The 13,644-nt window shown below is 29.9% G+C and overlaps 1 protein-coding gene across 1 annotated transcript; it reads right to left on the bottom strand.

Annotated features, from left to right (window-relative positions):
• Window positions 1-1,614: 1,614 nt before the first annotated feature.
• Window positions 1,615-4,803, bottom strand: LOC113847145 (HVA22-like protein i). Its single transcript, XM_027476046.1, has 7 exons — window positions 4,451-4,803; window positions 3,838-3,878; window positions 3,628-3,726; window positions 3,421-3,477; window positions 3,243-3,306; window positions 2,950-3,159; window positions 1,615-2,446 (listed from the first exon to the last, which is right to left on the bottom strand). The coding sequence occupies exons 2-7, from the start codon at window positions 3,867-3,869 to the stop codon at window positions 1,946-1,948; spliced, it is 963 nt and encodes a 320-aa protein (XP_027331847.1). The 5' UTR covers window positions 3,870-3,878; window positions 4,451-4,803; the 3' UTR covers window positions 1,615-1,945.
• Between the last annotated feature and the right edge of the window lie 8,841 nt (window positions 4,804-13,644).

Below are 13,644 nucleotides of genomic sequence, written 5' to 3'. Positions count from 1 at the left end.
ACATAGATTCAAGAGACAAGTAGAGGGCTAGTAACATGAAAGAGTAGGTTATAAATATTTTTTAGAGTTGTAATAGAAAATATATTAATTCTAAGTTTATTCTGTCTAAGTTACAAGTGTCAACTTCAAAAATATTTATCTTTATTTAGGCATAGACCAACAACTTCGGTTGTGACATCATGTGTTTGCGAGAACTCAAAGGTAATCACATTCTTAACGTTGATGCCGCGTAGTATTTATACAATAGTATTTTCATTTTTCCGCATCACCAATTCCTTTTGCGTTCTATTGTGCCTTATTTGATGCTGTTAGTTTGTTCTAATATCCATTTGCGTGAGAAAACGTCAGATATGATGCTACTATCTGTTTAAGAAATCAGACAAATCTTGCAGGACTTTCAATTTTATTTTCTTTCACTGACCAGGATTTGCAGGTTGTTTTCAATTGTCATAACAGATGGAGGATATTGAAAACTCGCACACATCTTTCATTCCAAATATGCAAAAATATTTTGTGATTGTACTCCCATTTAACATGTAAAGAAAATATGAATAATGTTAAAATATAAAATATGACATAAAATTTGAATTATAATCTGTAAGGTAAATCATAATTTACATAATACAAACTAAACACAACTGTTCGAACTTAAAAACGGCTATGAGATCCTCAAACTAACAAATTCTTAAAAAAATAAAAAATAAAAAGTGGTGTGTCTAAACAAATTTTAGCATCAAATCATGATTAAAGTTGAAGTGCAAAATAATTACTTCTAAAACATTTATAACCAAAATTAAAAGGCACAACAAAAATTATTATGTTGCAAATTCACATATTAAATCACACATTAAGAAAAGTTGTTAGAAGTAGTTAATATTTTAATTTTTGAAAATTAATTATAATATTTCAAGTTTATCCTTAAATAAAGTCAAACTTTATTATTATATGACAAATGCTAACCAGTGCCTTGGTTAAAAAATTAGAAGCTACTTTTTTGTCAAAAAAATGTGACTAATACACTACTTCCTTGATTTCGTCTAGCATGTTTTCTTAAGAAAATAAATTTACTTTATATTAAAAAAGGGTTTAATAAAGGATAAATATGTAAATAATAATAAATATTCTTAAAACTTGATAAAAAAAAATCTTATATCAAAGATCACTACAAATGTCTAACAAATTCTTATAAAAAGGATAAAACTAGTATATAAAATCAAGTCAATTCAAAACCAACCAGATCTTCGTTGAAAATTGTAACGGTACAATTTCTTCGAAAATCCCAAGTCAAACTAAAGTTATATAATATATTTAACGTCCTTGCCTTTCTTTAACGTCAAATTCTGAATACTTTAGATAGTTCCCTTTGAAAATCGAAGCCAAATAGAAAATTCACTCTTCGACTTCCTTCTTACTCCGACTTCCTATCCAGCAACTAAAAGCTAGTTGAAGTATTCTTAGATGGAGAAAGAAAATCCATTATTTTCTTAGAAAATTTTATAATTAATATCTTAGAGTGTAATTGACAGTTCCCAATATTTTTATTTAAATATACTGTTTGTACTGCCAGTGCTTCGTAGAATCTAAATTAAAAATGCCACAACAACCTGCTTCACCTAACGCATGCAAAAATGGGATGGGAAGAAGTTGCCTCGTTACTGAAGTTCTGCCTTCCCTGCAAAACTAGTTAACACTGTTACACTCCAACGTTAAGACCAGCTATACAAAGCAGCCGATGAAACATCCAGTCGAAATCTTTGTCCATGTAAAGTGGCATCAGGCTACAAAGCTTCCATGCCAAAACAAAATTTAAAAAGATATATAAAATAAAGCAACAAATGGAATGGAAACTTAAGAACACAGATTTACATAAAGTTTTACATCAATTCAATGCTCATCATTGTCCACCTATTCCTATTTCAGGCTAAAAATTGACAATATTGATGCCCTAACGAGTTCCAGTTGATCGGGTTTTTCTTAGCCTGCCACGTGTAACCCGAATGCTTTCTTCCATTAGTGTCTCATTTGTATGATTAGGAGGGTTTCCATTGTCATTTGCTGAAGAGGATGAAGAGGGTGCTGCTTCAATCTGTTTTGGCTCTGCCTCTGTTGGTGCAGATTGGTTGGTTGTTTCAGATGCAAGGTTAGACTTCTGCGTACTCAAACCTGCTACAGATGCAAGATTGGACTTCTGAGTACTCAAACATGCTACAGCAGATTTCTGTGTACTTAAACCTGCTATAGGAGTCTTCTGGTTACTTAATCCTGCTACAGGAGAGGCTGTTTTAGGCACTTGTGGGGAATCCAGCTCCTCTGCTACCTCCCTCTGGAGCTGACTCGAAGTTGTGCTAGAGGTGGGAGATGGTGGTTCCTCAACTGGTGGTTCTGTTGCTGCAGTCTGTTGGCGATTTACAGTTGCTGGTTGACGCACCTTCACACCTGGTCGTTGCTGTGATTTCAAGAGACAACATTATTTTTCTAATGTAGCAAAGAACAACACAATATCTACTTTAGTCACCAATCAAATATTAATCTACAAAATGAAGTTACCGATGAATAGCAACTATATAAATTTTAACAGACAAAGAAGGAAGATGGAATGGACGTATCTTCAACAGTATCATGGGAAAAACTAGTTACTATGATTTTTTTCCCTCTTCTGTTAGAAAAATGAGAATAATTCCAGGTATTAGTTTCATTCCTTGAGCAAAAATATACCTCCTTCCTAGATTAATCATTTTAACAGATATGTAATTGTTCTGACAGCCACGCTTAACTGTATTTATGCATAAATTAAAAAACAAATGTTGGCATTAAGCAACAGAAGAAAGAAGGGTAAGTGGCATTATCCAATTTCATATATAAGAAAGCTGATAAATGATATTCTAGTATAGTTAAGTCACACACAAGCATAATAGCAGACAAAACTGATGCATAATCGTAATCAACTACCTGAGCAGGGCGGGGTGACGGAGTTGATTGTGCAGCAACATATTGCAAAATGTCATATATTCTAGTCTGACCGTAACTAAAAGCTCTTTGCCAATACACAACTGCAATATCTCCTGCCCTTGTTCTAAGTTCCAACAAGTTACGATCAATTTCTGTCTCATGTTTTGCAACATACGGTCTAAAGAAGGAGTCATACACATATGTTGTGCCCTAACAAAGAAATATTAAATCTTACCATCATACTGAAGAGAAACAAATAAGGTAATATTCGACGACAGATATTGATTTTTTACCTTTGTTTTAGGGTACCACAGAAATATGAAAAATGCCAACTTAGCTTCACTGTACATTGGGACCCTTCATGAAGAAATCAATTCAATAATAAGAAACCATAATAAACATTTTTTTGAATAAGAGAAGCAGATATAGCATTCTCATTTCTCTGAACACATCCAAGATAGAATCCTCTACCATGATATAAAAGTATCACCAATTCTCTCACATACTGTCAAAACAGCCACCAAAATCCTGCAACACAGGGAAAAAGTGTTGGCATCAGTATTTGTCACCAGAAATTATCATTTTAAGTTAAGAACAAACGATCAATCTATAATGTGCATGTTTGAATTAAGAGTGTTTTTGAATTTCTCTTGAAAAGAACATGCAAATGTATTATACCAATACTGGCACCAAAAGCGAAGTTGTTCAATTTCTGGCTTATTCTTTTCGACTGCTTTATAGCATTCATAAGCTGGATAAGCATAGCCAAAAACCATCCTGCCAATACATAAAATGACAAATAAAATTATTGAACTCCAAATATTACAATGCAAACCATGTATATCAGAAGGATTCAAAATTAAGGAGTAAGAACAGCAAGAAGCATACACAAGCGCCCAGGTAAGAAAGGATCCTATCATTTTGTATCCCTGACATCAAAACATAAGACAACCGGTTAATCAAACAGAAACATTCAACCAACTGAAACTGAACAACAATGAACAGATTGCAATAATTCATGTATTTCAAAACTCTACAATTCAAAGTCTTTTCACTTTAAATTCCACGCGCAATAAAACTGAAAAAGTGACGACATCCTAAAGCCTACAAACCTATGGCCTATTTTTCTTCACGAAACCACAATTCCTTTCGGTTTTCTCTCCGAACTTTCAAAATCAGCAAATGCGTTGTTCTTAGGACAATAATTTAGAGTAATTGAATCGTCGTAAGTTCTGACCGTATAGATAACGACGAACAAACAACGCTCATCCCAAAAACTAACAATATTTTGAAGGCACAAACGCACGAATCGAGGAGCTAGGGCGAAGCAATGCCAAGTAAAAGAAAGAGATCAACGTCCAAGATCAAACTCAACAAAACTTCCACACATAATAGAATCATCTAATGCACTAAAACCACTTCTATTCGATTCGATTTACGTGACAAAATCAGCAAGACAAAAAAAAAAAAAAAAAAAAAAAAGGAATAAAATAACAAATACCTGAAATAGAGTGCGTTGCGGTGGACAAAGAGAAGGAACAAAAGCAGAGTGTAAATCGGAAATGAGAAGAGTTGTAAATCTGGCGGTGGAGGTAGAGAGAGATCGGCGACGGCGCCGGAAACGGTCACCGAGAACCGTTTCAATGTCGGCGAGAGATGCGGGGGGAAAGGAACAGTTGGTGGAGAAAGAAAATAACAGGATTTGGATTAGGAGTTGCTGTTAGAGAAGAGCCGTTTAAAGTGTTGCTTTGCAATTTGTAAGTGCTATTTCGTGTCCATTGGTATGGGGCTTTTTGTGTGTGTGTGTGTGTGTTGAGTGTAGTAGTAGCTGTAGCAGAGTAAAATTCTTGTGTGCGTCTTGTAAACGTTAGTATGGCGTGAACCTTGCTCATCATTTACCGTTCACGATTAAACCTACGGTTTTCAATCCCTACTTTGCTTCTTTCTTTTGATAATTTTTACTCTCCTTTCTTTTTTCTATTTATTAGCATTTTAAACATTACGCGCAAGGAGAGAACCAATCTTTTAAAAAATCATTTGTAATTATTTTTTATATAGAACTCTTAGGCAAGGGTATCATGACCTACGGAATTATTGTAGTTGGATGAACAGTACCGTCATCTTCAGCTCTCTTAAGGATCAAAGATATCACAATTATACGATTGCAATGATACGACAAAAATATTTTAAAAAAATTAGTAAAGTCACGTCAAAGTTTATTAAAAAAATTTTAAGAAAATTTAAAATTTTGATTTTTGAAACTAAAAATAAATTTAAAAATTCTTTACGTATAAGAAAAATATTAGTACCCTACAAACAACATTCGTTTAAATAATGATTACTTTAAATTAATTGTGCAAATTTATTATAATTTTGAAAAGCATTTATTTAACTCTTAAAATATAAATGTTGCTAAAAGATTTATTTATTAAAATATTAAGTTATATCTTAGAAAAAAAATTTATATTGCATGAAGTTAACGGTAACGTAGGTACACATTAACTTTAACGATTTATAATGCATAAAAGTAGACATGCTATACGTTAACATCATAAATTCTTGTATGAAAAATATTTTGATTTAAATTGATTGATTAATAAAATAGTAATTAGAGTGAGAATACATCTTGATTGATTATTAAAAAAAATTTATTAATAAAAAAAATATGATAAATTAATATTGTCTAAAGTCTTAGTAATGTAGACTTTATCAATTTATAATACTTGACGATAGAGAAGCTATACATTAATATTATAAATTGATAAAATTATTTTATTTATATATTTGTTATATTAAACATATATACATATATATATATATATAAACACCAATGCAGTACTATATTACATGTTCACGGCAAGATGCGTAACAGAAAATATATAAAAGAAAGAAAAGCCAATTGGATAAGACACTTATCACATGTTCAAAGCAAAACACATACCAAAAGATATAAAAGAAAGAAAAACCAAATGAAAAAGGCGCTGGCTAATATATTAAATATATGAATACTATAAGATAAACCTGAGATGTAAATAGCAAGAGTTATTGAAGAACGACTTGTAACTCTGAAGGTTAATAGAGGAGGGACACTGTTTATAATATAAAGGCCTAGAAGAATCTATTTGAAAAAAATGTTTTCTAAGAAAGTCCTCTCTCACAAAGCACCACATGCTACTCTTTCTCCTTAGACTATCTTCTCTTTTTCTCCCTTCTCTCACTACTCCAAAGCAAGAAAAAAAAATACTTCCTCCCCTCTTTATTCGCTAGTACCCTAATATCTGTCTCATGGTCTCTTTTCCTTTTTTCTTTTTTCTTTTTTTTTAACTAATTTGTGTTGTTCTAGTATCCCCCTCTGTTTTCAGGTTTCTCCCCTCTCTCGAGTGCTCTCTCCTTTTTTATCCACTTCTCTGTGTTGGTTTTGAATCATTCGTGTGTTTATTTTCTTGCCTCTAATTTATGCCCTTTCACCTTAGTTCATATATGGTATTATTGTTTTGTGTAACTTCAATCCTGAGTAGATGTTTGTAGGCAGTTGGAGCTTACTTGCTTCTCATTTTCACGATGTATCCCTTTTCTTTTTGCATTATTTAATTAAATAAGGAAGAAAAAAGAAAAAAAAAAGTGTATTCACAAAAGAATAGTAGTTTTATTATATATATATATATATATTGCATCAAAATATAAACGTAGAGTAAATATTTTTAAATAAAAATATGTTATTTTTATATATTTAAACTCGATTATAAAAAGTTGAAGAGGAAATATTATTATATTTAAATATAATCATAATTTTAATTAATGAATGAAAGAGAACAATTAATTAATTATAGTCTTAAGTTTATGTCTAATCATGAAATTTTTTATAAGAATAAAAAATAAAAAATTAAAATCTTAATAAATAAAAATAAATAAATTATTAAATAAAAATAAACTAATTTCAAGAAAAAGATGATTAAAAAGATTTAAATATTATGATAAGCATGTATATTAATAAAATTATTAGTATAAAATTTAATTCCTTTAAATATGTGAATAAGATGAATAATCTAATTATGTGTATAATAAGTACTAACACAAATGAGTTGAATATCATAGAGAGATAATCTAAGTAACAAATAACATCCATGATAAATGTAAAGACCTCTAATAGTACTGAAAAACTCTAAGGATATGATAATCAATTATGTAGTACTTCCAAAATTTGTTTTATTACATCCTTAAAAACGGTCTTTTACACTCAAAGTTATTATTTTATTTGAAGGTAAAATTTAAAAAATTAATTGAAAAGAACTAAAATAAAAGAATTAAAAACAAAGGCACTTAAATTATAAATAAAAATGGTGGATATTAGTTAGAACTTTATGCAATGAATTATTAATGTTATATGGATGAAAAAAAAAATATTATGATCTTTCCAAATAAATCATAAAGAGTTAATAAATAAAAGTTTAATTATATCTTTGGTCCTATAAATATTGGACATTATGTAATATGTTCTTTTTTTTTTTAAGATTTAATTCTTGTGAAGTTAAAAAGTTAAGATTTAGTCCATGTCATTAACTCTCTTCCGTTAAATGTTGAGCTGATTGATGAAGAGCCAGCTCAACACTCTAACGTTATTTAATTTTATAATTTTTTTATCATCTAAAAATAATATTTACAAATAAGACATTGAATATATTTTAATATTTACATAAAGATTCATCTTCTTCTCTGTCACCTTTCGTGTTACTCACCCTTGACCTTCTTCGTTGCCCATGTCAAACCTATATATTTATATATGTATTATTCCTTTCAAATTTTGTTGTATATGCTTAGATTATATGAATTTTCACTTGTTGGCTGTATGAATTATGTGAGCTGTATAATTGCTGAATAAAGAGTTGTGCATTTGTAGTGCTGTGTGATTGTTTTGTTTGATGTAATTAGCAGTGGGGGGTTCTGTGATTAATTGTTAAGTGTTTTATATGTATGCTAACATAGGGGTTATATTAGAGGACTTATATTGCCTCATTCTGGAAAAAATTAGGAGTTCTGAATGCAAGGTTTCTCGCTCAAGCGAGGTATGCCTCGCTTGAGCGAGAATGAGTCATGTTGTACTGGACATTCTAGAGTGATCTCGCTCAAGCAAGATAGGGTAAGACTGTCCCAACTGCCCTTTCACTTTGGCAAGGAGGGATCTCACCTAGGCGAGAAACGACCTCGCTTAGGTGAGATGAGCTAGTGAGGAGTCGTAAGAAAAATGAGGAACTCTCTAAACCTACTCTTGCTTAGGTGAGAATACCTCTTGCTTATGCGAGATGCTGGTCGCTCAGACGAGAATGTCGCTTCTGCACGTGAGAATAGCAAAATGCTAAGTAGTTCCACTATTTGATTTTCTCATCTAGATGAGGATGGCCTCGCCCAGGCAAGATGTTGGCTCGCTTAAGCGAGAGTGCACGGATCTGGACGGGCATTTAAAGAACCTTAATTCATAAAACATTCATTTCTCACCGGACAACTTTCTCCTCTCATTTTCTCTTTGTTCTCTCACCTTCTCCCCTCAGAGAAACCTTCTCAAAGCAAATTTCTTCCCGATCCAAGTGTGAATGTCTATTTCATCCAGAATCCCAGATCTAGTAAGGAGATCTAAGTTCTTGTGCATTGTTTCTCTTTTTGGGACATACGAGGAGTGAGATCTAAGAAAGCTTAGTTCTAGGTAAGGAGAGCTTACTCTAGATGACATTGTTATTCACTCGGATATTATGATATTTATACATAAATCTTGTTTTAGCTAAGAATAGGTTGATGTATGGACAAACTTTATAGTAGAACACATAGTATTTGTGATGGGGTCATCTATTATTCTATGAATGTTATAAAACTGTTTATGTCTGGGACAAGTGTTTGAAATGTTATGACATAATATGTTAAAATGGTTAATATATGGTTGTGTTGCATTATGCTAACTTACATCATTCCAGAGCTGAGTTACATGTTTAGGTAGTTAGACATGTAACAATAGGAAAACACTGAGTTGTGCTTTTTTTGGATCCAGATATCAGGATGGTTCACTCCCAAACTAAAATATTTCCAGTTCCTTCTAGATTACTTAGGCTGTAAAACTAGTTGCAATTGAACTGTTGCATTAGATGAGCTAAGAATGAGCTAAACTACTGCATTGATTTGCTAAAAATTATTGATACATTAGGCTATATGAATGATTATATTATATTCTACATTTTATGACTATGATTATCTGTTGTGTAAGCTCACCCTTGCATTTTGTATGTGTTGACGTGTGTACTGGTATAATCGTACGGTAGTATGTAAGTAGACGTGATAGCCTCCATTTCTTATGTTGGAGGGTTTGGCTGAGGAATGGTCCGGGTTGAAGATTTTTGGGATCTATAACTTTACTTTTGTTAGTCTAAATCTTAGTTGTGAATCTAGATTATTTAGCTATAGATTTGGTCATATAATGTAAATTTTGATTATAACTTATATTTTGAGTTCCGTATTGAGCAACTTTGATATAATGCTAAAGGATAATTACATATGTATATATATATTCAAATTTTTATGACGAGGCTTTATTTTATCATTGAGATATTTCTTATTTTATTTCCATTAATGTCTTGAGTTAAATTTTAGATCTTTTTGATTGCTTAAAGATTTATATAGGTTTAAAATTTGAATAGTATCTCATAGATATTTCTCAAAAAACAGGTTATGACAACCCATCTTACACCTCAATTCCCTTTCTCTTTTTCTTTTTCTGCTATTCCACCTCTCCTCTCCTTTTCCCCTTTTTGCTACCCATCCACACCCCAACTCTAACCTGGTACCCATCCTAATATGATAAGAATTCTCTACCATATTCAAATGCTAATGCTACAGTCAATGTTGAGGTTTCTAGAATAAAAAAATACTGTTGGATGGGTGGTGCTAAATATATTACTGATGAAATTAAAAGTACAAGTGTCAAAATTATGTGTGTCGATATTGTAATTGGATTAAATCTTAATTTCTTGACTTTTTAGGGACTAAATTTTAACAAAAACTTTTATAAGGACTTATAACAAAATATCCAATATTTATAGAGACCGAAAACATAATTAAGCTATAAATAAATTATCATTAACATTTAGAAACCCAAATAACCTAGGTTAAAAATTCATTAAAGACAAAAAGAAACTACTCAACTAAGAGTTTCTGAAATGTGCTTAATAAAACTACAATTATAATGATAATGTAAAGCATCTTCTTAATCCTTATGACATTTACAATAGAAAAAAGAGCCAAATATTTTGAGCATAGTAAGAGAAAATTACAAAGATTCAAATTCTACACTAATAACAAAAGTAATTTTTACTTTTTATTTTCAAATACTTAGAGTTTTCAAAGTCAAGCTCAGGAAAAGAGTTAGAAAAAAATTTACCAACCAACTTATCTAACCTTAATCGAATAAAATTGATTAATATTAAGATCTAAACTAAGCCATAAAAAGTATTTTTTTATAATGAAATTAAAAGAATTTATCAATTTATTTGCATCATGACAAGACTCATGTATAGGTTATTGAAATTTTAATTATTTTTAACTCACATTATTTATATGTAACTTCAAATTATGAATATGAACAAAATAAAATTTTTTACTGGACCTTTATTAATCCAATTAGAATGCTAAAAAAAAAGTTTTTTATTAATCAAATTTAAAAATGATACTTATCTTTTAAAATAATTACAACTTTTTATAAAAAAATTCTAGAAAGTTAAACATTTTTTTTGCAAATCATAAAAATGTTTTAGCTCATTGAATATTTATCTAAAATAATTTTGAATTTAATTACTTATTCATTAACTTTTACTTAAATATTTTGATTTTATTTTTTTATTTCTATTAGTTTTCTTAAATATTACAAAATATTAACTATATTTTATATTTTTAAATAGAAGAAATTATTACAAAATGAGTAAAAAAATATAGTAAAACTTATTCAGTTTCAATATATACATGTGAAAAATACTTATGATGATAAAATGTGACTGTTTGATGAATGATTTAAGATCTTGAAATAGATATTAGACTTTTTTTTTTATATTATTTTAGTATTTTTTAAAATAAATTATTAAAATAATATTCTTTTAAAATATTTTTTATTTGTAGCATTTTTGTTATGTTATTACTTTTGCTCGTTACATGTACAAATTTATTTATTTTTAATTAAAATAATATTATATACTAAAAAGATGATACTTTGAGATGATGATACATGCTAACATTTTAGCAAGTTTTGTCTATATAAAAGACAAAACTCATCTATATCACGTGTCTAAATAAAAGGCTAAGGCTCAAATTGGATGTAAGAGTTTTTAGATTTACACCAATTCTTACATATAATCTGAGCCTTTAATTTAACTTAAATCTAATGGTTAGTAACAGTTAGTAAAGTAATAAATTATAACCTGTTAGATTTAAGTTAAATGAAAGATTCAGATTAAATGTAAGAGTTTCTAGACTTACACCGATATAAGAAGATCCTTTCCTCTCTCTATATATATATCTTATAGTTCTTTTTATCCAAACATGTGTATATATACAATTCCTATATATTCCCTAGGGATGATATTTGGAACATAATTTAATAGGTAATTACCAAAAATATTTATAATAAAAAGAAAAAAATGCCTACTAGATTAATGAGTTATATGATTATTAATTTACAAAAATTTATAGAAATAAGTAAGGGCGTGGTTTACTACCCAATCCACTTCATACCCACATTTATTCAATATATTAGTAATTTTTAAATAAAAATATTATACTTACTTTCTTACCATTTATAATCACAAGTTGTAAATTTTATTTTAATGACTTAATCTTTACTTTAAAAACGATTTAATATTGTGATATTAAATCAAAAATCCTAACTTCTTGCTATTGTCATTTACCATCTTTATTTTTGTAGGTATACTACAATACTACTGCGCGATCATGCTTCAGATTCGTTAATCACAGAATATCAATAATCATTTATTTAAGAGCTTCATTTTTATAATTGACATGAAATAATATTTTTTTTATTTACCAAACGTGTAACTAATAAATCTAAGCATTAGAATTAAATATTCATAGGGTACATGGATGAATACTAATGTTATTATCCACGTGTACACAAGTTTAAGAAAAAAATATTTTTTCAAGCAAAGATATAAGTATTAATATTGTTTAGTATGGTTGATATTGGATTACAACCGTATTATTTTAGTATGAATGTTACAATGATTTATGCAATTGGAGTGTTTTAAAAATGCAGTCAGTAGATGTTACTATTATAAGAAATACTCTTACGTTGAAGTGAATAGAGAATTTTGCCAGAATTTTAGTAGAATGATTGCAATTTAAATACTTGTGTGCTAGGGAGGGACGGTGCGCGGTGGGGAATCTGCGAAATGATAAAATAACAACTTCAAATTTCAATAGCCATGCCCATGCCATTGGGGTGTCCCAATCTGAGCAGAGAATCTTATCAGTGTGGGTAATCAGAATAAATTAACTAAATAAATATCGGTTAATTTGTGGACAAATATAATTATAATGTATTCTATCTGTGCTTCGTAAGTAAAACCATAATAAAACAATAATATAATCATTAGTAACATTATATTAATGTTCAAATATTGTATAATTAAATTTTTATCAATTTCGTTATGGATATTTAGCAGAGCACGTAATAATAGGTGAACTCCCTAGACTGTTTCTTGAAAAATGTGAAATAAAGAATTGGAATTTGGACCACTGCCTATACGGTTTATAGTTCAATTCTCTCTCTCTCTCTCACTCTCTTTCTATCTCTATCTGTGCATTCATTTAGTTTTGGACAACACAGTCATCTTATGTTTAAGGGCATGTACCTCCTTTTTTGGCTGTTCACTGAACTGAACAAAATAAGCTTCCAGAATTTTTTAATAAAATACCATTGATTTATTGTAATTAAACGAACCCTTTAGAAATATATTAAATCTGCAGAAAAATTATCATAACTGAATATTCTCATGTATACTATAACATGCTGTTGTGCACCTTAAATTGGGAAAACGAAAATACATTTGATAGAAGAAGGGTGAAGATCTAACAACTTTAGTTCCAATACAAAGCGTTCCTTTAACTAGTCATTTGTGAAGCCCCATAATCACGTGGTATATGGCTTTGGCGTCATCTTGCGTGGTGCAATATGTTCCAACAAATGATGTGGCACATTAAAAAAATTATCGTGTCCAAATTGCAAGAGTAATGAATCGTTTGAATTATTTGTTTTGCAACGATCCTTCTATCGCTAAAAAATCCCGAGTTGGGCATCTCAACTCTTTCAGTATACACTAGTATAATGCAGGACACTCATTTCATTTTCAATCATTTTTTTTTATCCACAAATTGAAATGGCGTTGACGTTTAGTTATATATCTAATGGTCATGGATCTAAATATATGCACTTGATGGGGGCATGCAATGGCATTGTCCCTTGAGAAAGAAGTTGCACAGAGAAACACTTGGGATGGGATCATTATTAACTTTAGGTGGTGGAGTGGAGGGCACGGGTCTTGACAGTTTTTGTCAACCACAAGAAAGCTAAGAGAACAAATTAACATGGTAGATTATTGGCATCAAAAGTAAAAGCTAAGAAGAAAGAGAAGAAAGAGACTCTCATGT

This window comes from Abrus precatorius, unplaced genomic scaffold, assembly GCF_003935025.1.
Source record: "Abrus precatorius isolate BTA unplaced genomic scaffold, Abrus_2018 Scaffold8, whole genome shotgun sequence".
Lineage (NCBI taxonomy): Eukaryota > Viridiplantae > Streptophyta > Magnoliopsida > Fabales > Fabaceae > Abrus > Abrus precatorius.
This window is presented reverse-complemented; position numbering and strand designations above follow the sequence as displayed.